Consider the following 27,307-nt stretch of genomic DNA (forward strand, 5'->3'; position numbering starts at 1 on the left):
CCCCCCGACCCACCCCCCCGCGGGCCCCCCGCCCACCCCCCCCCCCCCCCCGGGGGGGGGGGGCCCCGACGCGACTGGGACGTTGTCATTGGGTTCCCTCGCGTCTCGGTGTGAAGATCACGACTGCGGGAGATGGGAGTTCGCGCACGCAGGTACGGTACAGGGTCAAGATGGTCTTTTTGTCGAAGCAGCACGCTGATTCATCACTCAGCTGATCTCCTCCGCGTTGGGACGTGGGACTTTTGGCTGGAGGTGGCTTTTTTTCCCTGTACTTTGTCGTCTCGGTGAAACCGACCTTTTCCAACCACGACAGACTTTTCCAGATGAGAGTTTGAAGGAAAAGGGTGCAGGTCTAGTGCGCCGGTGCCTGGAACTGGTTCGGACGATGAGGTTTCGTAGATACGAAGTCGGAATGTCGCCATGTCAATGCACGTGTTGGTGTAGGGAACCATGGCTCCGTTATCACACACTTCGTCCTCCAGGACCACGTGGGTAACGGTATGTTAGCTTCTTTGCGTCGCCCGCGTGCAACATAATCAACTTGGATCCCGTGTCGCCGCGACGATGTTCGGTGAGTATCCACTTCAACCAGCCAATCAGATAACACGACAGCGGCTCCCAGGCCGCCCGCGCCGCCGCTCCACCCGACAGGCCGGCCGACTGCGCGTGAGAGCACGAAAGCCGACAGCGCCGCACCAAGCTTGAGGGAATGCGAGACTTCGTTATGGATCGTTTGAGGATATATATATGGATGGAGTTTTACGAGGCTTCATCGTTCGAGAAGACCTGAGCGCGTGCAAGCCCGCCGGCCGAGGGGCGGAAGCGGCGCCGGCGCCGCCCGAGCCGCAGAAGTGGACACCGTCCCGAATTGCAAATGTTACACTGCCCGGGCCAGCTAAACCTTAACCCCAGAATATGCTCACGGTATTTCCAAAGGCCTGGGAGAAGTCGCCAGGGGTGGGCGGGGAGCCAAGAGTGCCTGACTAGTTGTTGAGTGCGGTGCGCCAGCGTCCGAGGGCGCGCTTTGAAAGGCGAAGCGGGTCGAGCGTGTTCTTGATGGACTTTGGACGCGTCAAGTGCTGCGTGACTATTAGTATTTCCTTCATGATGGTGAATATCAAAGGTGCGGTTTCGCTCTTGCTCACTGTACCTCGCATCGTGGGCGTTCAACTTTCACTCAGTAAGATAACCAATTCTACAGATAGGATGTAACGCGCCTGGTTTCGGTACAGTCGCCCGAGAACCCCAAGTCCACTTTTTAGACTCGCAACTATCAACTGGACAATGTCGAATATAGTGCTTAATCTGACATGCCAAAACCGTGGTATCAGAGTCTCGAGGTCCAGGGGTCCAATCATCGGAATTCAACTGTGTCAAAGGGTATATAAGACGAACATGTTCTCCTCGCAAGCTACCAAATCGATCTCAACCTCCAAGCTCAAGCCCAAGCTCATACAACACTACACCTCGCACTCACCATGAAGTTCTTCGGTCTCGTCTCCGGCCTCCTAATCCTGGCCCCCGCGGTCCACGGAGCGTGGTGCACGCCCTACGGCATCTCCACCGGTGCCAGATGCGTAAGCGGTTCAAAGCCCCGGACTCAAATTGGCAGTAAACTGACTTCCCCTTCTTCTTCCCTTAGGCAACCGGCAGGAACCAATTCTGCGTGAGTCGAGCCCAATATACCTACTCATGCTAGCTGGCGACGTACGGGAACACTATGAAAACTTACAAACTCACCCTCCAGTGCGACGGACCCGGCGACCGCGAAAACACCATCTTCCGAGGCGACTGCGTCCGCACCGGCGGCACGTGCGGTGATGGCAGCGTAAGTTACGGCGACAGCGTTGCTTCTTGAGCTTCTTGACGAGTCTGAACCGCTTTGCTAATTTATTCTTTCTGCCTCGTGTAGTTCGTTTCTTGCGTGAGTAATCCTCATTGACGTTGTCGCGTGGATTGAAAGCTGAGCTAAAAACGAATCTAGTGCCGACCGTAAGCGCGACTAACGTCGTTATCGTGAAGCTTTCTTCCGTTGGGTGGACATTGTTCGGGGAATCAGAGACGGGATGGGATGGCGTGTTCCAAAGTCACGGAACGTTAGTCCGAAGAGAAATTATCGTCCCAAGTTTCGGACGAGGTTCCATCGACGTGGTCGCAAGCGGGAGCGCCCGTCGAGATCGACGTATCATCAGCGAGAGGGTTAGGGTTGACGTTACCGTACCGTCCGGTGTTTTTTGAGTTTCGCTAGCGTCCGGTAACTTCTAAGGTAGATCCGACCTCAATTCCACAGCCATCTTTCTTCAAATCTATGTCCCTATATTCGGTACGATAAACACACAAAGTTCCAAGGTATTCTCAATGCATAATATTCATTCCTGACCCCCCGTAACATTAAACCTCTCCGCGTACGGATCCCACTCCGAATCCGTATGCCGTTCATACTCCATCAAGTCCGTAATATCCCCCGCCTCCGCCTCCCCAAACACCTCCGCAACCCACGCCAGCGTCGCGTCAATGCCCGCGCTCACCCCGGACGACGTCCACACATTCCCGTCCGCGACCCACCGCGCCCGCGGCACCCACTCCACCCCCGGACCGCCGAGCGCCACCGTCGCCGCCCAGCTCGCCTTGTTCGTCGTCGCCCGCCGCCCGTCCAGCACCCCCGCCCGCGCCGCCACCGAGGCCCCCGTGCAGATGCTGATCAGGTAGCGGAGGCGCGGGTACGTCGTTCGGACGTAGGATATCGTGGCGTTCAGGTGGGGGGAGCGCGTCCAGAGGCCGCCCGGGATCAGGAGCACTTCGATGTCGCGCGGGGCCGTGGCGTAGGTGTGTGTTGGGAGGATGACGGGGAACTTTTTTCGGGAAGTCAGCATCGCGTCACGTTTGCATCTTGGCGGTTTTTCCTCGGAGGTTGTGGGTCCGAGGTAGACCGGAGACGCCGGGGGAAAAAAAGGCGAGAAACAAAACTCACGAAACTCGAATTCTTAGGATTCATCGCCGCAGCAACCGGCTCGACCGTCACCGGATCCATCGTCTCTCCGATCAAATACAAATTCATCGGGTGCAGCCGCGCGAGCATGCCGAGGACGTCGAGGGGCCCGAAGACGTCGAGCATCTCGAAGGCGCGGTAGACGAGCATGCCGAAGTTCTTTGGCAGGGCCGTCGGACTCGACGATGGTGTCGTGGATGTTGTTGTCGTCGTCGGGCGGGGAATACCTTTGATTCTCGTGTTTAGATTTCTTGTCGGAAGAAGAGTGCATGGTGACTTACATGCTTGAGGATCCTTCTCTTCCTGCGCGATCGCTGTCGAGCACATCAACAGCGCAAGGCCGAGAGTCTGGATACGGAACCGCATGTTGGAGAGGTGAGCGACGGTGAGAAAAGAGTTGTGAACCGACGACGATGCAGGCCGTTTTCGAGGGAAACCAACCGCTTCTTATCCCACCACGCAAACCTCCGTTGCTCACGCGGTGTGACGCGGGACCAAAGCTGCCAAACATCCCTTACATGCGCAAGCAAACACCTCGGATCCTTCGAACCCCCCAGTCCGGCGCCGCGCGCAACAATCTTCACATCCGATTGGCGATTCAACCGGAAAACGAATCGATACCAAAGTAGACGATACCGGCGCGCATGCTGAGTCCCGAACCTTGGCGCGGCGATATGAGCAAGTTTCCCCCGTCCCGGGAGCACCATTTCCTAATCGGGAAGTGGAACTTGCTCAACCGCGATCCCAGGATTTTAGGCAAAAGTATAGTGACATGCGCAAGTCAGATGAACCGACCGAAGTGATAGCTAAGCAAGTGATATTATGGTGTGAGAAGCTAATTGGACATTAATATCTTTACACGTCTAAAACACCCAGAACGCCACGAAATCCACGCTATGCCGAATGATGCAGCCAGAAACATGTGTAAGCACTTTAAGCAAACGTCTCTACGAAGCGGTGGTAAAACACCGTGCCCAGCCAACCGAGGAAGGGAAGAGCCGCGAGCCTACGGGTCCAGTCGAACCTCGCCTGGCCGCGGACGGGCTTGAAAGACATGGCCCTGGCCCTGGCAATGGGCCTCTCTGGAGCGATGACGACCGTCTCCTTCTTTTCGTCCTGTTCGGTTGAGGCATCGTTCTTGGTCGGGCGCAAGACGAACGAGGCACCGCCGACCGTTGAAACACCACCAGTCATCCCGCCTAGTTCCATGGCCTTGCGCGGGATGTTGGCTTTCGTGACGAGAAGGTAGGGGCTGCCTTCGATCTCGACGACGCAGTTGTGCCAAGGTGTGGGGATGTGCAGCAGATCCCTGGATGTCATCGGGACGCCGTCTGGGGAGAGACCCTCCACCACGCGAACGACAGCAGGATCGAATAGTTGAATGCCAAATTTGGGGCCGGCGTTGTTATGACTGAAGACTTGTGTTAGGTGAATGCTCTTAATTGAAAGAGGAAACCAAGACTCACGCGTGAATGGAAAGGCGAACATAGTTGGGGAAGAGGAGCTCCACGAGGTTAGAGTATGCTTGGTTGCGCTAGTGTGGGTGTAAGCTCATGTCTCCATTCGACAACGCGACGTTGCCTGATTGGTGTGTATTAACTTACCATGATCATCTCAAAAGCCACCTTGGTAGAAAGCTTCTTTTGTTGCGTCCGGGTCATCTTTTGCGTAAAGGGATGCAGCTCGAGATCTTCCAGCATGAAGCGGGAGAAACCGCGATACAGTGCAAGAATGGCTGCATTCTGGGACTTGATCTTAGCTCTGACTGCAGACTCTTGAGGTTGGCAGCCAGCCATCAGAATCTGTCTCGACAATTCTGCCTCGACGGTGTGGCCAGTCTGAACGTGATGAGCGATTGAAGGAATGTCGAGTTTGGTTGCCAACTCGGAAAGCTTGTGCTGAGTCTTTGTCTCGTTCAACTCGAAGAGATCAACAAGCGACTTGAAACCAACGCGTTCGGGATGTCCGCGTCGGAGACCTATGGCGTGGTTCATCACCTTCAGTTGTTCACCGTATGTGTCAACATCGGCGTCATCGACACCAACTGAAAAGAATTAGTTAATCTCGTTGAGATTGTCAATACTGGTTGACTCACTGCAATCGCTGAAGACATGGCCGTCACTGATGACCCACATCTTGGCGCCGGGTTGGTAGATCTTCTCAATCTGCTCGACGAAGCTGTGAAGACGCTCCAATGCGAGCTGCTCGCCACGGTCGGGAGCCTTTCCGAGAACTTTGTTGGTGTTGGACGACTTGCAGGGGAAAGCCGGTAAGCAGAGCTCGATGGTGGCATGTTGTGAGGTAAAATGCTTGACGCGATCCGTGAAATAGCTGCGTCCGCTGGCCTCCCACTGGTCGTCTTTGCCCTGATACCTCAGGAAGCTGTCAAAGAGATTGACGATTTGATCTGTGACCTGAAGCGAATCACTCGCGGGTGACTTCATAAGCTCTGAGTCGCGGATTGCAAAGTCGGCTTGGTCGAGGAGCAGCTCGGCAAAGAACTCCTCGAACTGTGTGCTGAGAGTGGTCTGTGAAGCGGTGCTGTCGATAATGAATCCCGAAGTGTTGTTGAATTTGAGGTTCCGCATCTCATACAGCCTCAGACCCTCAAAGGAGCCGCCCAAGTTTGCAGACCCAAAGTGTGTCTCGTCTGTTACCGTGCGGCTGGGCAGGCTGTGTTTGATCGAGTCCCAGTGCTCTTGAACCCTGGTCTTTTGCGGCCCGCTGCAGTACAGCAGTTGTCCTTGACCGTCGTGGACGAAGGCGGCCTGGAACCGGTGGAAGACCGAGTTGCCGTCGTTTGAGAACTCCATGGTAGAGAGAAGAAGAAATTACTGTCTCAAGATGTAATGGGATGAAGAATTAGGGATTAGCGTTTGTAGAAGTGGGAGATGTGTGTGAAGTAGATTGGAGATGAGACGATGGATGCCCGGTAATGTGCTGGTGTTATAAAGTCGAGGTCTTTCTGTTAAGACGAGCGTGATGTCTGTCTTCTTTCCGTGTTTGCGCGCAACGATAGGTCGGAATGCGGCCCGAGTAGCACGGCGACAGTACTTCCCAAGCTCGACGAAGACCGAGGCGGGCTGTGAACAAGCAGGCGTTGGAGTGGTCGTGCCGCAGGCTAATGCCAGTTCAGTCGTCTGATATCAAAAATATCTTTTCGGATGGAAGAGCTGAAGAGGAGTCGATGACGGTCCGCAGCGTAAGCGTGTTCAGCAGAAAAGTTCAGTCCAAAGGCCCGTAATCAGTCGACGATCAGGGAAAGATGGAATCACCGAGCGTTCTGGATCGAGGCTTTGCCGATCTTGGGAGGAAGCGCGAGGACGCAGGACGCAGGACAGGACGCATGCCGCCAGTAGGTAGGCAAGTTGTGTACTCCCCAACAGCAGGGCTGGGGCTTAGAAGGCGCGGGCGACATGATGCTTGCAGGAATGACCGCCGAGCAGGTGGAAGCAGGAGTTGATTGTAGGTAAGGTAAGGTAAGCGGCCCCTCGTCGGACATGGCAGAGATTGAGGCGGTAGATGCAGCACCAGGGTCGGGTATGACAAGAGATGGAAAGCAGGTTACAGGAGGAGGTAGAGGTACAGGCACAGGTACAGGTACGAACTGCTGCCTTAGTCGGAGGTCGGTGCAAACGTATTGGAGCCTGAGGTGGAAGGTCTGCGATTGGCCAGCTGGTGCAGCTTTCAGGTCGGTGAAGTCGAAGTTGGACCGGCTGAGGCGTGAGGTCGACAGTCGACAGGCGACCGATCCAACAGGACCAGTCCATGCTTGCTTGGCACAGGGCACCCACGAATAGATCCAGACGGGAGTCCTGCCACTCAAGCCTCAAGCGCGTCAGATCCTGCCCGTTCACGATTGCGCCATTAAAGGCCAACCTTAAACGCAAGGGTCCAACAGTTGCGCTAAATGTGTCCATAAGCAGCTGCCTCACCCAGCCAACCGTGCTCCGACTCTGGCTCTTCCAATCTGACAGACAGCCGACAGATTCCCCGCCGGTGCTCCGTCAATGATGTCGATACAGACTTTTTTGAACCGACTTTTTCGCTCGAGCGCGCAGAAGGGCAAGGCTTTCTTCTTTCTTCTTTTTACGAGATTCAGCACGAGCCCGCATGCCGCCATTAGCTTAAGTTACCTGTTGGTCTTCAACTGCACCTCGCAGGTTACATCCCTAATGGCCTGCGCTGCGCCGCGCCGCGCCGTTGTACGAGTTGTCGTATCTGTACATCTAGGGCCTTCTGATTGGTCAATGCCCGCTTAATATGATCCTTGCCGACATATCATGATGCTTGTCGATTAATATAGAAGCTTAATCCTAGTCCCCGTCTTTTGTGGAGATCGGACGGGCGTCAACACTAAGTCCAAGTACCTCGACTCTGGAGCAAGCTAGCAGCGGCGTGTTTCTTCGAGAAAGGAAGCTGTCTTTGCGAGACCAAAACCTTAATTTTATGCTGATTCTAACCAAATTATGCTGAAACTAATTATTACACACTGTCTAATGTTGTTTACAATCTCGACTTTTCATCTATCGCCCTTTCTGTAAACGCAAGCCTCAATGCTCTGGGGAATAATGGCCCTGCCTGGATTCATTGTCAGCAATGTCAGGAAACTTGCTCATCCCGCATAGATAAGCGGACCCAAATCATCAACACCAGGTGGAGTTGGACCGCAGGATCGAGCCGTCAGGGAACATGGATATAGACTTACGGGTGTCATTCTCTCAACCCACGTCGGGTCCAGAGACCAGCGAAACTCGCGGATCAGCTGTACAAGAGTCGTCCGCATCTCGAGCATGGCAAATTTCTCGCCAAGACATGCCCGCTTCCCACCGTGAAATGATATGAACTCGCCTCTAGCCCGCCGACGGCGGTAGTGTTGCTGTATCTCTTCCGATGTCGATCCCCACCGACCGGGGTTGAACTGCTCACAGTCCGGCCCCCAAGCGACCGGATCGCAGTTCGTCGACCTGCAGTGGTAGCCTAGATAGGTTCCTGTTCTTCACGTCAGCTCATCTTCAACTCATTCGAGACTCAAGATGCGTACCCTCGGGAATCGCCAACTCTCCTCCGAGCAGACACGCAGCTGCCGCTCTGCGGTTGATCAGTTGGCCGATTGGTGGGAACAGCCGCAGGCACTCATAAATGACCGACGTGAGGTACGGCGTGTCATCTTGGCCAAGATCTGAGGATGCAGTGGAATCCTTGGAAAGGATTTCGTGCAACAAGGCTTCTTGCGCCTCCTGTAAATGCCAATTCTCAGTCAGATCGCCTGCGTGTGGGACTTTGGGGGCCGCCTCGTCCAATTCCCTAGGTTGCCACTTACAGGGTGTTTTGCCAGCACGTAAAGCGTGGAGGTCATCAACAGTTGCGGGTTCTCCTGCCCGGCCACGAACGTGACTGTAAGATTATCGAGAAGCTGTTTCTCGTCCCAAACTCCCGACTCCCATGCGCGTAGCATTCGGCTGCCAAGACCGTCCCCTGTCGGCTTCTGGTGGGCCAGAGAGCTTTTGAGCTCGTTTTTAAATTGAGCGACGACCTGACGAGCCCTGGCTCGGCTGGGGAACAGCCAGCGCAAGTTCGGGTGGTCTAGGACCGGGAAGTTCATGAAAACCGGCTTGAAGATTTCTCTCTTCACCGCCGTCTGGAGGATGTTGATAGGGGCATCTGGTGCATCGAGGGCCTAGTCAGATGGATACGTCAGCAATCTCACTGTAACCGCTAGTTCCAATCAAACTCACACCGAGATTGGTTTGTAAGATGGCCTCAGAGCAGTTCGCGACGGAGTACCGCTGAAGAAGGTCCTGCACGGCGACGCCCCCACGACCGGCCCGCTTTTGGGCATCGCGAAGGAGATGGCACAGGCTGACTGCATTCTTGGCGATGATGGATGCCTCGAAATTCCGTTGCAGCCCAGGCTTGATGACAGTCTTGTAGTTCATCCATGTATCTCCATGAGCTGAGATGATGTTGTCGCCTGGACTTTTGTTAGCACGGTTGCCCGAGACGCGGAATATCGATGCCTACCCAAGAACTCGGCGAGCACGCTGTGAGGAATCTTCTTCTGGTTGCCACTCTTCTGGTAGAGATCCTCGTTCTTGAAAATCTCAGTCAGGTACGACGGCCGATGGACCAAGATGTTCCATTGGGCGCCGAAAAAAAGCTTGACGGCGCCATGAGTCCGCAATGGCTTGTCGATGTATTTCCGGAATATGTCTGTCTGGTCGACATCTTTGAAAAATGGTATGAGAGCAACCCAAAACGGGATGGCTGGAATGTTTTGAGGATACTTGGGAGGTAGAAGAAAAAAGCAGTAAAGTAAGCCGAGTAGCAAGACTCCTAGGAGCAGTAATTCGGCAAGAAAAAACAACATCGTGTCTGGATTGACGTCTGAAGTCTGAAGTCAGTCAATCGGAAGAGCGGTCCGAGAAGCGACGTTTATAAGTTGGGCCCAAGCGGAGTCTCTGGAGATCAAAAGAAAGAATACAAACACCAAAACTTACAAGGGAACGGGATGAACCTGACAACAGATGAGTTGTCTTTTCTTCTTCTCAGCCCTACCGACCAACTTCACCTCCAGATCCGGAGCCCGCGCTTAGGTCTGACGACTGGCTGAAAAACGACAAAGTTCAGAAATAGTCACCTGGACGAGTGGCTTTGCTGGGTGCTCGAAATAGGCCGCAGGAGAGCTGGCTGGTGTTTTGGCGTGCTTTTGAGCGCAGTCGCACGGCAAAGACGTCGTGTAAGTCAGAATGGAAGCCCTGCTCCTGCTGATCGGGGTCCCAGGGCTGTGCTACGGTCTTCTCTGCGGCGGTGCGCGGGTGCGGTGCGACCAGGCAGGAGAAAAGGCAGGCGACAGATAGGAGGCCATCTTGGCATGTTGCGCTACGGAAGCAAGAGCAACAGCAGCAGCAGCAGCAGCAGCAGCAGCAGCAACAGCAACAGCAACAGCAACTGCAAGGGCCGGGACGATCAACGGACATTGAAGTGAGGCTTCCATGGACTTGCCTAAAAAGGTGGTTGGTTGGGTGAAATTGTGAAGAACTACTGCAAAGTAGAACGTGCGCTGGCGCTGTCCTTGCAGATGGGATGGACTATGGACGTGTGTGTGGTCGCGCAACGCTGAAAGTACCGGTACTTTGGGCGGAGCCTCTCCCAGCACTGCCGCAGTCCCTCCGCTGCTGATTGGGACGGGACGGATTCGACCGGGGGTACAGGCCGGGGTCAGATCTGACGATCTGCACCAGCTACGCCCATTACAACCACTTGGGCCGATGCCCTCAGGGTGAGGTGCTTATCGTCCATATTAAAGCTGTTTGACCGCTGCGATTACAGACGACGGGGAACACTGACAACAACCAGCATTATCTTTTGCACCATCTCTCATCATTCAACTCGAGAAACTCAATTTCTCGGTTTATCTTATCAGGGGCATCTTCTACAGCTTCCTGGGCCGCCATGCAAAACCCAGCAGACCCCAGTCCAGCGAGCTCTGGCACAGCAACACCAATCAAACCTTCACCAATTTCTCCAGAATTCCCTGCTCCTACTCCTCTACCACAACCATCACAACCAGCCGCAGATCCTGAGAAAAAAGCCGGTTCCCCTCCAGCTTACACAGCGTTCTCGCCATGGCGCAAACGCTTCATACTGACTGTTGTGACCGTCGCCGGTTGCTTCGGGCCACTGGCCGGCAACATCTACCTCCCTGCGCTGCCTGTGTTGGAAAACGAGTTCAACGCTAGCGCAACCGCCATCAACGTTTCCGTGTCCGTCTTCATGTTGACCTTTGCCGTCGGTGTAAGTGCTGTCACATCTTGTCTCCCTTCAAATTGCTAACCAGTCAGCCTCTTTTCTGGTCAAGTTTTGCCGACTGGAAGGGCCGCAGGCCGCTTTACATCATTTCCATCGCCATCTACATTGGTGCCAACATCCTTCTGGCTGCGGTCCCCGCGAACTATGGCGCCCTTGTTTTCTTAAGAATCGTCCAGGCCTTTGGGTCTGCTGCTGTCGTGTCCATGGGTGCCGGGACTGTTGCAGATGTCAGTATCCTTTCTCCAAGTGTCACAATTCCATTCTGACTGAATACGCAGGTCACTGAGCCGAAGAAGCGTGCGACAGCCATGTCCATCTTCCTAATCGGCCCCCAGCTGGGACCTGTATTAGGACCCGTGCTCGGAGGAGCTCTCACGGTAGCCTCCTGGCGTTGGATATTTGGCTTCCTGGGTGAGTTTCCAACAAGACCAACTTACACGGGCCTCAACTGACATCAACCGTAAAGCCATCTCTGGATTCGTCCTGTGGATCATCATCGTCTTTTCGCTCCCAGAAACCCTCCGCGCAAGAGTAGGAAACGGCAAACTCTACTCCGAGTCTGGCTTCATCCTCCTTCCCCCAACCTGGTCCTCTCCTCTTGCCCCTGAGTCCGAAAGAGGCCCCGCACCCCCTAAACCGACTCTCCTCGGATACTGGCGCCTCTTCTCCTACCCTCCCATCGGAATCGTGACATTCAACACCGCCATGCTCTACTCGACCTACTTCGCCATCGCCGTCCAACTCCCCACCGAGCTCGCCGACCGCTACAACTGGTCCACAGCCGGCATCGGCGCGGGTTTCCTGGCCGTCGGCATCGCCATGATCGTCGGCTCTCTCATCGGCGGTCGCGCATCCGACTGGAGACGCGCGCGCGCCCTCAAGGCCTCTCCCGACAACACCGTGGACCCCGAGAACAGGCTGTCCGACCAGATCTGGGGCGTCCTGATCTGCGCCGGCGGATGTCTGATGTACGGCTGGGTGGTGGACAAATCGGTGCACCCGGCCGTCGTTCTCCTCGCTACGTTCCTGAGTAAGTAAACCCGACCCCCCCTCGAATACCGCCGAAGTTTGCTGCTTCGATCACGAGGCTGACATTGTGCGACGGCAGCTGGTTTCGGCATGAACTGGGTGTTTGTGGCCACGACGGCGTTCCTGACCGAGTGCGTCGCTCAGCAGGCCGCCGGCGCCTTCGCCCTCGGGAACATGCTCCGGAACCCCGGCGCGGCCATCGCGGCCCTCGTGATCCCGTCCCTCGTCTCCAAGATGGGAAGCGGCTGGTGTTTCACCGGGCTGGCGCTCTTGGATCTCGTCCTCGTCGGCTCCGCGGTCATCGGTAAGTCCTCATGCGCACCTCGCACAGTGAGTTTCGGAGTGTTAATGTTTGCTGCAGTGCTACGAATCAAGTCTCCCGGCTGGAGGGCGGCGCGGAAGGCCAGGATGGCTGCCATGGCTGCGGCGAAGCAGGGAGGGCCGAAATGATGATCATGACCTGGTTACGTATTTCATGGCTTGGGCGTTCAAGCGAGGTGATTGGATTCGAGTGCGGGAATGATTAATATGCATCTATGGCGTTCCGATTTGTCGATAGCAAGCATGTTCTGCTCTGGGATAATATTAAAAGATAATGTATCTGACTATTGCTAAAATCCCCAAAAGGCGTTTTGCATCAGGAAAACCATGATATTCTAATTGAACGGGACATCTGCGAGGCCAGTATGAAATGTATCACAGATGTGAGGTGCCAATTCACGAAGCCTTTACAAGTCAGGAGAAAACCACCCTTCGTTCTCAACCAAGACCCCTGAACTAGTCTCTGCAGTCGTGTCCCCGTTAAGCTGTGTGCTGTGTAGTCGTGTAAGTCAAACAGAAAACCGCACCGAATAACGACTACAGCCATGTCAATTCTTGAGGAAACACCGTAGTGAATCTTAGTGTCATAGGCCACACATCAACGCTTTTCGTAATGCGATGTGTCTGTTCGATTCTATCAGAGCGGCGTTTGGGACGAAAAGGTACAACTCCGTGGCATATCCCCATCACTTTGATATCTTCGAAACGGACATAGCTTTTCAGATGTCGACGAGTCCTTTTACGTGATGTTAAGCAAATCATAGATACACGTTCAGTTAGTCATTCACCAGCCCGTATTCTCGCATCCAGGCAACCCATCACATCATTGAACATACATGTTTTGGAACTGGGGCTCTGAATGAGCTTTACGACGGTTTACCAACGCGTATTCCACGGCTCCTTGATACACTCCAAGCACTTTAGCCCGTGCTATATCTCAAAGAAACAAATAGATACAAACAATAGTATAACTCGTATAGGCAAGCTCGAACTGGCCAAGGTCTTCAGGCGCACGCATACTCATGAGAACCACTGTACAAACACAGTATCCAGGAAGCCCTATCCAGCACAGACATATCTCATGCATAGCAAGTGAAACGTTCTCGTATGTCTCAACGCACTCCTCCGAATCTTCACCTATTATGAGCTCCATGCCAACGCTGCATCGGGCAAGTCACCAGACCATTTCCATCCCAAAAGGGGGCCAAGATAATTACTCCAACACTCATTCGCCACAAAGCCCCTTCTGGCAGAGGAGTCAGAGTCACCTGATGCGAATATTTCCTGATTGCTCACATTTTCGACCCGTCTCAGACAAACACAGACACACGCACCGGTTCGTGTAACACGAAGACACGAAATTAAAATAAAACAAAAATAAGAATTAAATAAAGGTACCCCGCGCTCTACGTACACTGCACGAAAGAACCACCGAGAAGCGCCGGTGACGGTTACCAGACCGAACAGACCGAGACCCCCCCGCCCCTGCAACGGCCCAAAAACATGAAGCAGCTGGTCTCAGTTGGACGTTTCTAATTCCGTCCATTTTCCCAGGTACAGATTGCCAGACACTCGGTCGTCAAAATGAATGGCCGGTTTTCTAAGTGGCCACCCCCAAAAAGCGGCCATTTATTTTGACGACCGAGTGCCAGACACACACACACACTCAGAAATGTCCGTCTCAGACCCCTCTCTTCAACCAACCCGCAGGAAAAAGTGGTACAGCAGAGACAGAGAAAGGAAAAAAAAGAAAGGAAACGGTGCAAAACGAAATGCCTGACGTCTTCCATGCAGAAGCAGAATGCGACCTCGACAAATTGCCCATATCGAGCAATGTTTACGAGATTTGGCGCTGTCGCTGTCGCTGCACCATGTGTGTGGGGGTCAAGCAGCTACGTGCGTATTTTCCCGCGTTCGGTTCTTCTAGAACATCTGGAGCTCCTTTTCTGCTTTTCTGCTTTTCTGCAGTCTCTGGCTTCACGGGGGTGGGGAAAGGGGTGTGTGTGTTGTGGACGCTGCTGCTGCTGCTGCTGCTGCTTGGAGGCCGTATTTTGCTTTTTTCTTGACCTGCAGGCCCGGCGGAAGAGCGGAAGATGCGCGGTGCAGCGAACAGCGCAGCATTGCAATCTGGTGAGAAATGATGGGAACCAGCGAATCGTTCTTCGTCGACATGCAAGCACCATCGATCACCACCACCACCGTCACGGTTACGACCCTTCCTCTACCTCGTCTTCTTCACCGCCTCGTCTGCCGGGAGATCTAGGGGACGGAAGGGAGGGGGCTGAGCTCAACGAATACGCAGAAAAGGCTTGGGTCGATGACGGCTGCCTTTTTTTCTGGGAAGCGTGCAGGATTGCATTCATTTCCTGATACGGCGCAGCTACACTACGTCGATTCCGGCCGCATATGTACAAACAGACGTGTTCAAGCGCAGATCCGGATTCTCCATCTCTCTCGGCCGCAAGGCGAGCCATTGGCTGCGAACTGCTGTCGACCAAACCTTGGTTCACCAAAGGGGTCCGAATGCTAGCATCGCGCGCTGGCGCTCTCACAAGGGGAGTTCCGACGAGGGCAGGGTATGCGACTTTGACAGGCTTTCCCGGATTACCATCCCGTGCCGTGCCGCGCATCGCAATCCGATGCATGGTCGTAGTTGAAAAAAGTTATAACTTGTGATAGCGATCAGGGAAGACCGGGTGGCGACCCGGGTCGACGAGGGGAAGGAAGCAAGGGGAACACGAGGGGTGAAGAGCTGCCGCCACGACGCGGCCACGAGACAGCAGGGCATGGCGGCAAGCAAGGCGTTGCAGTTGCAGTTTGTACTTGCAGTTGCACACTTGCACTTGCATGGCCGCGGGGACCAGGGGAATAAACTCCCGGGGCGTTTCATCGCGTCGACGGCGGCGACACGGAAGACGAGGAGTGGGATGTGTTGTAATCGTAGCGGAGAAGCGAAACCAACGGCGGAAGCACAGTTTGCGTCTCCCCGTTGCCAAGTTTGCCGGGGGGCGGCCGGGGCAACCGGGGGAGGAGGGGCGCGCCGGGCTGGCGGCTACGGCCGCAGACTAGAGCAGCACGAGCAGGCCCATCGAAGGCAATGCGGCTGCAAGAAGGGAGAGGGACCGGGGGGAGGGCGTCTGGGTTTCAACGTCGTTCTATCGTCCGTGCCGTGCAGTGCGGCCGGGGATGCATCTTGCTAGTTCCCAGTGCCTCCCAGCCCTCAGGGACCCAGACGTACGGCCGTTACGATTGCAGGGCCCCTCACGTCCGGCATCGCAGGGCTTGATTGGCTCGTGAGTCGCCCACGCCCCCTCCTCTTTAACCTCCGTGAAGTGTCGAGACGAACAGGATATTGTCACCGCTCTGGACTTCATACGCCTCCTCTCCCTCGAGCTCCCAATCTGCGTCATTGATGAGGGCCAGGATGCCCGGTCGACTAGAAAAGGCCCGCGTTAGCGTTGCACCCGACACGACGACTCTGCACGAAGCGTGGTAATGGTAAATGAGGATTCTGGTGATATGCGGGAAGGAGTGGCGATACGTCGTCGCATCTTGCATAGCCATCCCCAGCGTCGGGGTGTGAGTATGAACAAGACAGTGATGAGAATCAAGATGATGCGAGAACGAGAGATGCTGAAGGATGGAGACGCGGATATGTGATGTGACGCTGAGACGTACAGATGACCATCGAGGACGAAAAGCTCCTTCCTGGAATCCTTCATGGTGTTCTCGCATAGATAGTCGATCAGAAAGGCAATGTTTGCGGGCTTGCCGTCCTTGTTCACCGCCGGGATCGAGAGGGCGTGGCGCCGCTGGTCAGAGAAGAGCATCTCGAGGCCGCCGCTGCAGGGAGCTTGTCAGCGATGCATTCGTACCTGAGCAGCATGCACGATGGTCATAGATGAGGTCCTTATCCGAGTCATCCTCGTGGCAAGGTCTCAGCTCATGCCTGAGTTTCGGTCTCGGACACGGCCGGGAAACGGTTTCTAGAAGAGGACAGCGTTATGAGAAGAGGAGGCGACTCACGAGAACTCGACGACAAGGTTAACCTTCTCCCCCGCATCTGCAGCGCTGGTCGTCGCCATTTCTTCTTCTCGGACTTTGGTAATATCTGACGGGAGAGTACCGGCAGCAACTTGACGTCGGAGAATAGATGGTAAAATATGAGATGTAATCACAATAGAGTTTGTTTGCTTTCGAGCACGGACGATGTGCCTGACTGAGAAGGAACTGGTGCCCTTGATGCTTGAGGTGTGTGGTGCAGGTGAGGTAGGGATTTTAGACGAGGAATGGCCCTGAGAAATGACATTCCACTTTGAGGCCCCGCGGTCGGGTACCTCAGCAGGCGGGCGCACCCTCTGCTCGGCCGCTGTGGAGCAACGGTGCGGCGGCACGACCACTCGGCTGTCAACTCCAAGCCGCTGTAGCTCGCTGTAAGCCAGGAGCCAGGGCCGGGCACGGGCACCCGTGGGACCCCACCATGAAAATTTCAACTTCACCTCTCGACTCTCGCTGGTGAACCAATCACATCGCCGTATTTGGTCAACCCTTAGAGTCACTCGCCAGCCCTACGCCAGCACCACGGCGAAATACACAATGGCTGGCCTTCAACCGTCCGTCGAGTACCTTTCTACCGGTGCAAACAGACAGACCGCCGCTGCTGATTGGAGTTCGTCTGGTATCCTCGCATTTGGTGCCGACTCCAATATTGCTGTGTGGGCTCCATCTGTAAGCCCGTCGCTACCCTTGCTGAAGACCCCTGGCTGATCATCGGACCATAGTCTGAGAATGCAGAAGGTATCACGGCTCTTCTGAGCGGCCACAAAGAGATTGTTAAGGCGGTCAAGTTTCTTCCCCAAGTGGACGCGGAAGGCCGCCAGCTGCTCATCACTGGTTCCGATGACCAAACGCTCAAGATCTGGGCTTTTGACCCAAAGAGCAACCAAGGAGAATGCGTCCAGACCATTCAGGATCACACGGCTCCCGTGAACTGCATAGCAATCTTGAATTCTCGAGCTGCCCCTAAGAAGATTATTTTGGCTTCAGGGGCTGCCGACGCAACGATCAAGATTTGGGAATTCACCTCGGGCCAACTGCAACTGCGCCAGACCATCAAGACGGCCCCGAGATATTTCCCATTATGTCTTGCTTTGACCGCACTGGACGAGTCCGAGGACGTGCTTGTTCTCGCAGCGGCAGGGACCAAGACATTCGTTCAGGTATTTGTCGCCGCTGCCGGTGAAGAAACGCTGGATTTCAAACTCCAGGCAACCCTTTCTGGCCACGAGGGCTGGATGCGATCTCTGGACTTCACCTGGGAGAGTTCTGAGCCAAACAGTGATCTTCTCCTGGCCTCAGCAAGTCAGGATAAGTACATCAGGATCTGGCGTCTTCACCAGGGAACGGAACTACCATCACTCGCAGCCGAGGGCTCAGACCCCTCCAGCGGCGCATATCTCCCCGGAAGATCTCCGTCAAACAAAGCCTACAGACTCCAGTCCGCAGGCAAGGACTTCTCCATCACCTTTGAGGCTCTCCTGCTGGGCCATGAGGACTGGATCTACAGCGCAAGATGGTTCACTCGAGGCGGCAAACTCCAACTTCTCTCCGTCTCTGCAGACAACTCTCTCGCCATGTGGGAAGCAGACGCTACTTCCGGCATCTGGGTCAGCATGGTTCGTCTAGGCGAGATCAGCAGAGAAAAGGGCGCGACCACTGCGACGGGCAGCATCGGTGGTTTCTGGACAGGTCTCTGGGCCCCCGATGGCAAATCCGTCGTCTGCCTCGGACGCACGGGAAGCTGGCGTCGATGGACTTACAACGAAGACCGCGATGAGTGGCAGCCCGCCATCGCCATCACGGGACACACAAGAACCGTCACCGGCATCGCATGGTCTGGGAACGGTGACTACCTCATGTCCACCAGCTTAGATCAGACCACACGTCTTCACGCACGCTGGAAGCGAGACACCGCGGCCAGTCGATCCTGGCACGAGATGTCGCGACCGCAAATCCACGGCTACGACCTCAACTGCATCGACACCCTCGGCAGCTCGCAGTTTGTCTCGGGAGCCGACGAGAAGCTCATGCGCGTCTTCAGCGAGCCTCGCGCGGTGGCCAAGATGCTGCAGACCCTGGGCGGCATCAAGGCAGAGACGGGGCTGATGCCGGACGGCGCCAACATGCCTGTGCTCGGCCTCTCCAACAAGGCGATCGATGCCGTGGGCGACAACGTCGAAGTCGAGGCCGACAGCCATTACGACCGCGATGCCATCGACCCAGCCACGATCGTCCGCAAGTCCATGCTGGAAATCGACCACCCGCCATTCGAGGAGTCGCTTTCCCGCCACACGCTCTGGCCCGAGACGGAAAAGCTGTACGGCCACGGCTACGAGATCTCGTGCCTCGCCGCGAGCCACGATGGCAAACTCATCGCGAGCGCTTGCAAGGCGAGCTCGCTCAACCACGCCGTGATCCGCATCTTTGAGACGGAGCGGTGGACGGAGGTCAAGCCGCCGCTGACAGCGCACACCCTGACCGCCACGAGACTGCGGTTCTCCCCCGACGACCGATTCCTCCTGAGCGTCGGACGTGACAGGCAGTGGGCGGTCTTTGAGCGGGATGAGCAGGAGCGCTCCCGATACCAGCTCCTCCAGGCCAACCCCAAGGGCCACACCCGTATGATCCTGGACGCGGCTTGGGCTCCTTCCACGGATGCAAAGGTGTTCGTCACCGCGGGACGTGACAAGAAAGCCAACGTCTGGATCGCCAAAGCTCAAGACGGCAGCAAGACCGAGTTCACTCTGGCTTCGAGCATTGTCTTCGACGGGCCCGTGACTGCCGTTGACTTCCTCGGCAGACCCGGCGCAGGAGGCGAGCTCGTCCTTGCGGCTGGCACCGAGTCTGGAAAGATTTCCCTTTGCACATTGGCCCCTGAGACTTTCCAATCAGCTGGAACACTTCAGCTGGCACCGCAGTAAGTCCCATGCATGAACGTCGTATCTAACACAGCAGTAGTCGTTGACCTTTCTCTAGCCTTTGCCTCCCCAAGCCAGTCGCGCAACTATCATGGCGCCCATCAAATGACTCCGACGCAGGAGATGAACTGGCAATCGCCGGTGAGGACAGCTCCCTGAGAATATACAGCTTCACCAACTTGAGCACGCCCAAACCAGCAAGCGAATGAAATCCACAATCTCCCCTGCGCAAGGGGGAGACGATTTCCATTGAGGTCTAGTATGAGGGTATGATTAGACATGCGTCGCCGCATGCACGATTTATATATAAAGGGTGCCTGTCCGCCAGCCGAAATACACACACACCAAGTAAAAAACACAATACAACCAAAACGCCCGCACAAGAAGAAGACACGACAACCCGCCAACACGCCGTTCGAGCTCTTCATCAGACGTCCAGCCAAGCGCCGCTATTACAGCTTTCCATCTCCCCACCCCCCTTCTTTCCTCGTCCATCACTTCGTTTTCCTTTTTCATCGTGGACAGTCATGGCGAGTCGAGACCTGGACGCATTACAGCTCCTTGACGATCTCGGCCGTCTCCTTCGCAAAGGCCGCCGCAGCCGTCGTCGTCGTCTCCGACATGAGGCTCTCGACCGCGGCCTTAGTGACCTCGACGGCCGCGACGACGGCGTCGATCGGGTCGCCGTGCATGTAAAACCAGGCGCGGTTCGCGATGAAGGCGATGTGCTGGGGGAGGTACAGGACGGTCGCGATGATGGTCAGGCTGCTGAGGAGGAAGAGGAAGGTGTCTATAGAAAAAAGGGTGCGCAGTTCGTTAGCATGTTGCATCATTCAGCATGTCTTCCCTCCCCTCCGGTCCCACGATACGTGGGAAAAGGGGCGAAGGGGGCCAACCATCAAAATCGGTAGAGCGAAACGTACAGAAGATGAACTTCTCCAAGGGCGTGAAGATGTACACGCTGAAGGTGACCTCGATCTGGTACTGCTTCAAGTGCAGCCACTTGCTGAACGCCTGGATGGCCGACATGACGTCTGTCTGTTCTCGCAGGTTTCGATGTCTCGTGTGTCTGTCTGCGCGTGGCTCGAGGTCTCGACTGACGGGAATGCGTTTGCGGTTACGTCAGGAATCCAATCCACAAGAAAAAGGAGAACGGAAAACTCTATTGATCCGTCTTGACGCCGTGAACCCAAGGACAGTTCAATGTGGAAAGCGGAGGCTCGGTAAGAGGAGAGGATGAACAAACGACTTTTGACTCGGCGTTGTCGCGCGACGGGACGGGGTGCCAAATCTTATCAGTGAAATTGGCACCGGGGGGGGGGTACCCGCCCACGCTCCTGAGCGACCACACCCGAACGATCCGCAGCCTCACTGGCACCGTCCAGTGTCCCCCCACCCACACCGCCAGCAAAGCAAAAAGCGGATACAGAAAAAAAAAAGCCGACCAACCACACCTCCTCATTGGTCCTCCAGCGTAAAACCTCCGTCAGCCGGCAGCAGCCGGCCGATCCCATCATCGACGTCCGCCTCGCCTTGAACCATCTACGAAACCCACGAATCCCCAAACCCACGGACGGACAATGGCCCGGCGCACGCGATGCCTCTCCCTCCACCTCTAACCCACCTCCTCTCTGCAGCCCGCCATGCGAGCGCCGGCGGCCTCATGCGCGGCGGCAGGAGCGCGGCGGCAGCAGCAGTCCCCGCCGCCCTCGTCGCACGCTTCAGCGCATCGCCGTCCACCGCGCTGAAGAAGCACGAGATGCCACCCCGGCCCAAGCCGCCTCCGGACTCCGAGCTGGAAGAGTCGTACCTCAAGGGCAGCGGGCCGGGTGGTCAAAAGATTGTAAGAATATCTTCCCCTCACATCCCCCCGTCCCGTGTGCACCGATTGCCCGTCTCCTTCCCAAAATCCATGCGGCACGCTCATTCAACATGCAACTAACACATCCTTGTGTGTAGAACAAGACAAGCTCGGCTGTGCAACTCAAACATATACCCACCGGCGTCGTCGTCAAATCCCAAGCTACCCGTTCACGAGACCAAAATCGCAAGATTGCACGCGAGATCCTGGCTCAAAAGCTCGATGACATGCGCAACGGAGACCAGAGCCGTTCGGCCATTGTGGGTGAAGTGAAACGTAAGAAGGCGGCTAGTGCGTCCAAGAAGAGCAAGAGGAAATATCGCAAGTTGGAGGAAGAAAAGGCCGAGTTGGCGAGCAGCGATATCGGAGTTGCCGACGCTGAGGCTTCTGCAACGGACGCAGATGCCACAGAACAACCTGTGGAAGAGCGGGCGGACGCCCCGACCGCCGATACCAAACGGTAGGCACAGACGGGGAATCTTTGCCTGCATGCGTGTACAACACCGCTTCACTCTTCGAGATTACATAGACTCTGTATTAGTACTTAATCTTCGTCTATGTGGCACTACTCAATGATTGAACAGCCACGAAATCACAGAGAACCCGTGGGCAAAGTGCGGGAACTGTAAGCAAAGTGTATTGTATGATCGACCTCAGGTGTAGACGTGTCCGCCCCTATACGCGCCCACGCGCACCCTGCAACAAAACAAGGACCAAATCTTTCGGAAGAAGGGTCGACCCAAACTTCTTGACCATGTCACCAACTTTTCGCCAATATGAGACCGTACTGCGATACATGCAACGCCGGGGAGACCTTGCACTGCTCGTGACCTCTTTGGGATCGAAGTGCTTTCGGAGGTGTGAGATTGTGATTCGGGAAGCAATTCGCTGTGGCATGATCAGTATTCGATCGGTCATTACTTGGGACTTTCGCGCATACCTTAGAAGCACTTGCGGTGGACAATGGAGGGACCGCTCTCGTCGTACTCCTGCTTGGAGATCCACATCTGCTGGAAGGTAGACAGGGAAGCCAGAATGGAACCACCGATCCAGACGGAGTACTTGCGCTCGGGGGGAGCGATGATCTTGACCTTCATGGAAGAAGGAGCAAGAGAAGTGATCTCCTTCTGCATACGGTCGGAGAGACCGGGGTACATGGTGGTACCACCAGACTGACGTTTGTTAGCCCGCGGACTCGGCGAACACAAGATTCAAAGCACATACCATGACAATGTTGCCGTACAGGTCCTTACGGACGTCGACATCGGACTTCATGATGGAGTTGAAGACGGTGACGTGGATACCACCAGACTCAAGACCAAGGACGGAAGGAGCGAAGAGAGCCTCGGGGGCACGGAAACGCTCGTTGCCGATGGTGATGACCTGACCGTCAGGAAGCTCGTAGGACTTCTCCAAGCTGGAGCTCTGGGAAGCGGTCTGGAGCTCCTGCTCGAAGTCGAGGGCGACGTAGCAGAGCTTCTCCTTGATGTCACGAACGATTTCACGCTCGGCGGTGGTGGAGAAGCTGTAACCGCGCTCGGCAAGGATCTTCATGAGGTAGTCGGTCAAGTCACGACCAGCCATGTCGACACGGGCAATGGCCTGGGGAAGAGCGAAACCCTCGTAGATGGGAACAACGTGGGTGACACCGTCACCGGAGTCGAGAACGATACCAGTGGTACGACCGGAGGCGTACAGAGACAGGACGGCCTGGATAGAGACGTAGAAGGCGGGGGCGTTGAAGGTCTCGAAGACGATCTGGGTCATCTTCTCTCTGTTGGACTTGGGGTTGATGGGGGCCTCAGTCAACAGAACGGGGTGCTCCTCGGGGGCGACACGGAGCTCGTTGTAGAAGGTGTGGTGCCAAATCTTCTCCATGTCGTCCCAGTTGGTGACGACACCGTGCTCGATGGGGTAGCGGAGCGTCAGGATACCACGCTTCGACTGTGCCTCATCACCGACGTACGAGTCCTTCTGGCCCATACCAATCATGATACTATTCACATGTTAGGCGACGGCCGCGGCGCGGATAGGGGAATATGCCGCAGTGAGGGCGAGGAGAAAAACATACCCATGGTGGCGAGGGCGACCGACAATGGAGGCTAAGGTGTTGTTAGAATCGACATGTCCGTTCTGAAGGCCGACGACCACAGATCTCGATCACCTCCTAAAGGGGTCGGATTGCGGTCTGGAAATGGAAGAACTTACGGAAAACAGCTCTGGGCGCATCGTCACCGGCGAAACCGGCCTTGCACATACCCGAACTAGACTCTAGTTAGGACCATAATCATATTGATGGATATTGAATCGATGGACGGGGGCCCAATGGGTTATCGAGAGGGCTGACTGGCGGCCAGATCCTGACGATGCCCAGGAGGCGGAATGGTCGGTGAGACGGCGGGGAAAGCTTACCCATTGTCGATAACGAGGGCAGCAACCTCCTCTGTGTTGCGGACAGATGTCAGCGATCAGGACCAAAAGCGAGCGAGGGACGAAGGATGGCGAGCATCGCGACGAGGTTCGGCGGCGAAGGCATCGATTCGTGTCGTGTCGGGTAGGGGGTGGTCGAAATGGCAGACGGGATGGCGTCACATACCTTCCATTGTGAATTATTTGGTCGTTAAGACGGGGGAAATAGAGTAGAAGTTGATAACGAGAAAAAGCTCACTCGATTCCGGAATCGTGCGGGCGAGATGGAACTGGCAAAGTCCTGAGCGGATGGCAGAGAACTTGGGAGAGCACGTCGATGGGTGGTGAGGTCGAAAGTGGAAAAGGTTACGGGAAGATGAGAGGTAGTCGATTTTGGGTGGAGGAGGGGGAAGAAGGAGAAGAGTGGGAATGGCAGGCACAGTGTGAGCGTGTGCGGTGAGCGTAAGTGCCTTGGGGGAGCGGTGCTTCTGAGGTCTCGTTGGCTGGCTGTGCTGCGCTGGCGTGGATGTCAGAAGGAGACCTAACCCGACTTGTGGATGACGGGAGCAAATGGATGGCTTGGAGGTGAAGGGAGCACTGTACAGCTGGCACAAAGTGGCAGAATGTCCAGTCCCGGGGGGGATTGAGTTGCCGCTTTAATGTGAAGGTCCCGTCCCCGGTGCAGGTGCTTTTGAGGTATGAGGCCCGTGCTGGCTGCTCTTGCTGCTCAGTGCTTGAACTGGGCAAGTAGTGTGGTGGGGTACGGGAGGAAAGGCAAGCGGTGGCAGGAGCAGGGCACTTCGCCGCCGGATGGAGACAGTAAAGTTGCGATGGTACCTTTCAATTTGGTGAGAGCACCCGCAATACTCGAGGTATCGACGACGTGTTCTTTCTTCCCGGGCTGGGCCGTCGTCGCCGTCGGAGGGATTGGAATTGGATCGCTGGTGGCTGGGGAAGGAAGCAGGAAGGCGAGCCGCGAGCGAGAGAGAGAGAGAGTTGACGATGTTGCAATTTCGAGGTTTGTTGGCCAGGAATTTGCTGTGCCGCTTGCTTTTCCAGCTAAGTATCTTCTCTGAGGTTTTCTCTGCGGGTTTTCTCACTTGTTTATTCTCTAAAAACTGTCTTACTAGAAAAAAAGCCATCACAGCCACTTCGTCTTATCTACCGACTCAGATAATCAGGCAGCGCATTTATGCCGCTGGCGGCAAGGAGCATTCGTCACCCTCGCCGTCAGTACCGTGCTGGTCGTTCAGGCAGCTTGAAACCGACGGTGAGCATTTCTCACCTCCAAGGCCACAACCACGACCACGGACCAATCGAGACCGCCAAAGCCACTGCCAAATCACAGTGTCGCTGCTCCCAGTCAACTGTGGCGTGTCCAATATCTTCAAGGGCATCCCCACACCGACCATCTGCTCGCACGCTACCGCCTGATAAAAATGCAAGGTTTACCCAGGCCAGAACATGGGAGCTCGGCCAAGACCATCTCGCCAGCGAGCGACCTGCCAGGGGAGCAGAAGTAGCGGCACAGTATCGCGCTTCCATCTCATCTGCTCATGGACTGTGGTACGGGGGCCGCTCCTCGACGCCCACGTGAGACTCAACAAGATTCCCGCTGCCGCCGCTTGGTTCATGCTCGACGATGGCGGCAGGCGGATGTGCGCCAGCATGGATACCACATGCGAACGAAAAGCATCTTCCCGTCTTTCCGTATCCGAGTCGTACGTCATCTCCCCCGTCAGCACCCTCCGAGTTGAGCGGAAGTGCCAAGCAGGCATCTTCTATTTTGGTCCTCTTGACCGTCTGCCTTCTCAACTTTGCTGAACATTGCGTCGACTCTGGGGAAGCACAACGCCAATATGGTAGAGGCACATCGCAATCTAGGTGCCTGCAACGACGCCGGCTCCGACCCCGACAGGCCTGCCATCATCTGCAAGGGCCGTACTCTCAAGGGGGTCGCGCGGCTCTGACGGTCCAAATTGAAGACCCGCGTATGGACAAGTTTTGCGGGAACGATGCCTAGGGTCCAGTCCGAGATGCCAGTCTGCAAGCCAGCAAGCCACTGGCATGGCAACCGGCCTCGTGCCCCGTATTGCATTCTGTTCAATGTCGAACTCAATGTCGCCTTCAACGCACATGTGATGTGCCTATGTCGAAATGTTTCGACTGGCATGAGGCATCACCGACGAGAGCGAGTAGGGAACCTACTACGTTTCCAGCGTGGCTGAGCTCCGGTTTGCTGGCCGGTGTCTCCGTTGATCGGGTTGTTAGTACAGATCGGACATCTGTCATCTTCGGTCTGCTCGAGGTGCCGCCGTGCCTTTTTGCTGCATCTGATTAAGCAGAACACGCAGAAACATGGTAAGCAGGGAAACGAATGTGGCCAAGAAAGACACAAGGCTGGAGAAACAAAAGCCTGATCTCGAGAAAACAATTGGATGTAACCTAACCAACAAAGTTGCTGCTCACCGCAAGCCTTGGGTGACTTCATCGCTCGCACTGCGTTGCTCAGCTCTGCAGTCGGGCTACCTTAGCTCAGGGAAGCTCCCTCTGACTTAAAGCGGCAATGAGGGGCACTCAATCCGATGGTGGGGCATTTGGAACTTTTTTTGGTTCTTCACCAACCACTGGACAGAATCAGCAATTGACACTCGTCCACCGACAGCACGGAAATAGGAACTCCAGAGTTTCTGTACACCCTCAATCGTGACTGGCAGATAGTAATTGACAACAAAGCATGCTTGATGACCCGATCTTGGGCTGCGACCGTTGGCAATGGTTGGAACACGGCGGTCAACGTGTTCTGCCCAAGTTTCAATGCATAAACGTGCACTGAGCTGGCCCTGATCAGGGCTCTCACGTGAGATTTGCGCTAAGCTCCTTTTGGACAAGAATGCTTCTTGAAGGTTCCAGAAAAGGGCAACAAATCATCGCAGCCAGTCACAGTAGAGATTGGCCTGTGTATGGAGAACTTTTTGAGGTGTTGATGAGATTCTCAGTGAGAGTGAGTGAAGGTTCTTGAAACTTGATATCATTCAACGACATCAATTCATATACCCCTGCAAACGTCAATTCTGATTCACAACACGTACATTGCTGTAGAGATACAGTAGACTCTTTACACAAATATTCCTCTTACAACGAAACTAAAATAAATTCATAACAACCCACCACACCTACATCATGGACAAGAACCTCAACGAGCTCCTCAAATGGAGTATTGAGAACCAAGAAACCGGACAAAATGGCGAGACCGGCGCTGCCACTGGCGTGGCCCCTGCCGCCGCCCCGGCCAGTACCCTCAGCCCTGAAGCCATCGCCGCTCTCTTCGGCGGCGGCCCCAGCGACGCCGAGCTCATGAAGGCGGCGATGGAGGTCATCACATCGACGGACCCCGAGGTGACGCTCGAGAGCAAGGTCACCGCCTTCGACAACTTCGAGCAGCTCATCGAGGGCCTCGACAACGCCAATAACATGGCCAACCTGTCCCTCTGGACCCCGCTGCTCAGCTGCCTCGCCCACGACGAGCACGACATCCGCCGCATGGCCGCCTGGTGCGTCGGCACCGCCGTCCAGAACAACGAGCCCAGCCAGGAGCGCCTCCTCGCCATGGGCGACGCCGGCATCCCCGCCCTCGTGGCGATGGCCATCAAGGAGGACGAGAAGGAGGCCGTGCGGAGGAAGGCCCTCTACGCCCTCAGCTCCGCCGTGAGGAATTACCAGCCCGGCATGGACGCCTTCACCGACGAGCTGGCCAAGAAGGGCATTCGCTCTGGCAAGGTTGATGCTGTGAACATGGAGGAGATCGACAAGGTTATGGACGACCTCAGGGCGAAGATCTAGGCTTGAATTTAGAGGACAAGGCATTGGGTTGGTAATGACTTGCATGGACGGCGTTTGGGTGGGCGG

At 55.6% G+C, this 27,307-nt stretch overlaps 11 protein-coding genes across 11 annotated transcripts; 5 read left to right on the forward strand and 6 right to left on the reverse strand.

Annotated features, from left to right (window-relative positions):
* Positions 1-1,478: 1,478 nt before the first annotated feature.
* CkaCkLH20_01324 (uncharacterized protein) lies at positions 1,479-1,858 on the forward strand (the record flags this gene model as incomplete). Its single annotated transcript, XM_038884043.1, has 3 exons — positions 1,479-1,577; positions 1,643-1,666; positions 1,748-1,858. 3 exons carry the CDS (start codon positions 1,479-1,481, stop codon positions 1,856-1,858), a joined length of 234 nt encoding a protein of 77 aa, XP_038750635.1.
* Positions 1,859-2,369: 511 nt separating this feature from the next.
* Positions 2,370-3,355, reverse strand: CkaCkLH20_01325 (dj-1 family protein; the record flags this gene model as incomplete). Its single annotated transcript, XM_038884044.1, has 3 exons — positions 2,370-2,852; positions 2,972-3,216; positions 3,271-3,355. The coding sequence occupies 3 exons, from the start codon at positions 3,353-3,355 to the stop codon at positions 2,370-2,372; spliced, it is 813 nt and encodes a 270-aa protein (XP_038750636.1).
* Positions 3,356-3,922: 567 nt separating this feature from the next.
* Positions 3,923-5,802, reverse strand: CkaCkLH20_01326 (pyoverdine dityrosine biosynthesis protein; the record flags this gene model as incomplete). Its single annotated transcript, XM_038884045.1, has 4 exons — positions 3,923-4,400; positions 4,456-4,523; positions 4,594-5,033; positions 5,085-5,802. 4 exons carry the CDS (start codon positions 5,800-5,802, stop codon positions 3,923-3,925), a joined length of 1,704 nt encoding a protein of 567 aa, XP_038750637.1.
* A 1,693-nt stretch (positions 5,803-7,495) lies between these two features.
* Positions 7,496-9,173, reverse strand: CkaCkLH20_01327 (cytochrome P450; the record flags this gene model as incomplete). The annotated part of the gene is made up of 6 exons (XM_038884046.1): positions 7,496-7,570; positions 7,698-7,981; positions 8,034-8,229; positions 8,313-8,669; positions 8,728-8,963; positions 9,014-9,173. 6 exons carry the CDS (start codon positions 9,171-9,173, stop codon positions 7,496-7,498), a joined length of 1,308 nt encoding a protein of 435 aa, XP_038750638.1.
* A 1,271-nt stretch (positions 9,174-10,444) lies between these two features.
* Positions 10,445-12,280, forward strand: CkaCkLH20_01328 (major facilitator superfamily transporter; the record flags this gene model as incomplete). The annotated part of the gene is made up of 6 exons (XM_038884047.1): positions 10,445-10,786; positions 10,834-11,028; positions 11,080-11,212; positions 11,268-11,831; positions 11,910-12,134; positions 12,192-12,280. 6 exons carry the CDS (start codon positions 10,445-10,447, stop codon positions 12,278-12,280), a joined length of 1,548 nt encoding a protein of 515 aa, XP_038750639.1.
* Positions 12,281-15,469: 3,189 nt separating this feature from the next.
* On the reverse strand, positions 15,470-16,236 carry CkaCkLH20_01329 (ubiquitin-like modifier 1; the record flags this gene model as incomplete). The annotated part of the gene is made up of 3 exons (XM_038884048.1): positions 15,470-15,587; positions 15,830-15,994; positions 16,178-16,236. The coding sequence occupies 3 exons, from the start codon at positions 16,234-16,236 to the stop codon at positions 15,470-15,472; spliced, it is 342 nt and encodes a 113-aa protein (XP_038750640.1).
* A 511-nt stretch (positions 16,237-16,747) lies between these two features.
* CkaCkLH20_01330 (uncharacterized protein) lies at positions 16,748-19,337 on the forward strand (the record flags this gene model as incomplete). Its single annotated transcript, XM_038884049.1, has 3 exons — positions 16,748-16,879; positions 16,933-19,127; positions 19,187-19,337. The coding sequence occupies 3 exons, from the start codon at positions 16,748-16,750 to the stop codon at positions 19,335-19,337; spliced, it is 2,478 nt and encodes an 825-aa protein (XP_038750641.1).
* Positions 19,338-19,679: 342 nt separating this feature from the next.
* Positions 19,680-20,157, reverse strand: CkaCkLH20_01331 (uncharacterized protein; the record flags this gene model as incomplete). Its single annotated transcript, XM_038884050.1, has 2 exons — positions 19,680-19,918; positions 20,052-20,157. The coding sequence occupies 2 exons, from the start codon at positions 20,155-20,157 to the stop codon at positions 19,680-19,682; spliced, it is 345 nt and encodes a 114-aa protein (XP_038750642.1).
* Positions 20,158-20,725: 568 nt separating this feature from the next.
* Positions 20,726-21,453, forward strand: CkaCkLH20_01332 (peptidyl-trna hydrolase domain protein; the record flags this gene model as incomplete). Its single annotated transcript, XM_038884051.1, has 2 exons — positions 20,726-20,971; positions 21,088-21,453. The coding sequence occupies 2 exons, from the start codon at positions 20,726-20,728 to the stop codon at positions 21,451-21,453; spliced, it is 612 nt and encodes a 203-aa protein (XP_038750643.1).
* Positions 21,454-21,930: 477 nt separating this feature from the next.
* CkaCkLH20_01333 (actin) lies at positions 21,931-23,525 on the reverse strand (the record flags this gene model as incomplete). Its single annotated transcript, XM_038884052.1, has 6 exons — positions 21,931-22,161; positions 22,214-22,985; positions 23,061-23,091; positions 23,198-23,253; positions 23,402-23,432; positions 23,483-23,525. The coding sequence occupies 6 exons, from the start codon at positions 23,523-23,525 to the stop codon at positions 21,931-21,933; spliced, it is 1,164 nt and encodes a 387-aa protein (XP_038750644.1).
* Positions 23,526-26,581: 3,056 nt separating this feature from the next.
* Positions 26,582-27,241, forward strand: CkaCkLH20_01334 (uncharacterized protein; the record flags this gene model as incomplete). Its single annotated transcript, XM_038884053.1, has 1 exon — positions 26,582-27,241. The coding sequence occupies one exon, from the start codon at positions 26,582-26,584 to the stop codon at positions 27,239-27,241; it is 660 nt and encodes a 219-aa protein (XP_038750645.1).
* Between the last annotated feature and the right edge of the window lie 66 nt (positions 27,242-27,307).

The sequence above is a fragment of the Colletotrichum karsti genome (assembly GCF_011947395.1).
Source record: "Colletotrichum karsti strain CkLH20 chromosome Unknown Scaffold3, whole genome shotgun sequence".
Taxonomy (NCBI): domain Eukaryota; kingdom Fungi; phylum Ascomycota; class Sordariomycetes; order Glomerellales; family Glomerellaceae; genus Colletotrichum; species Colletotrichum karsti.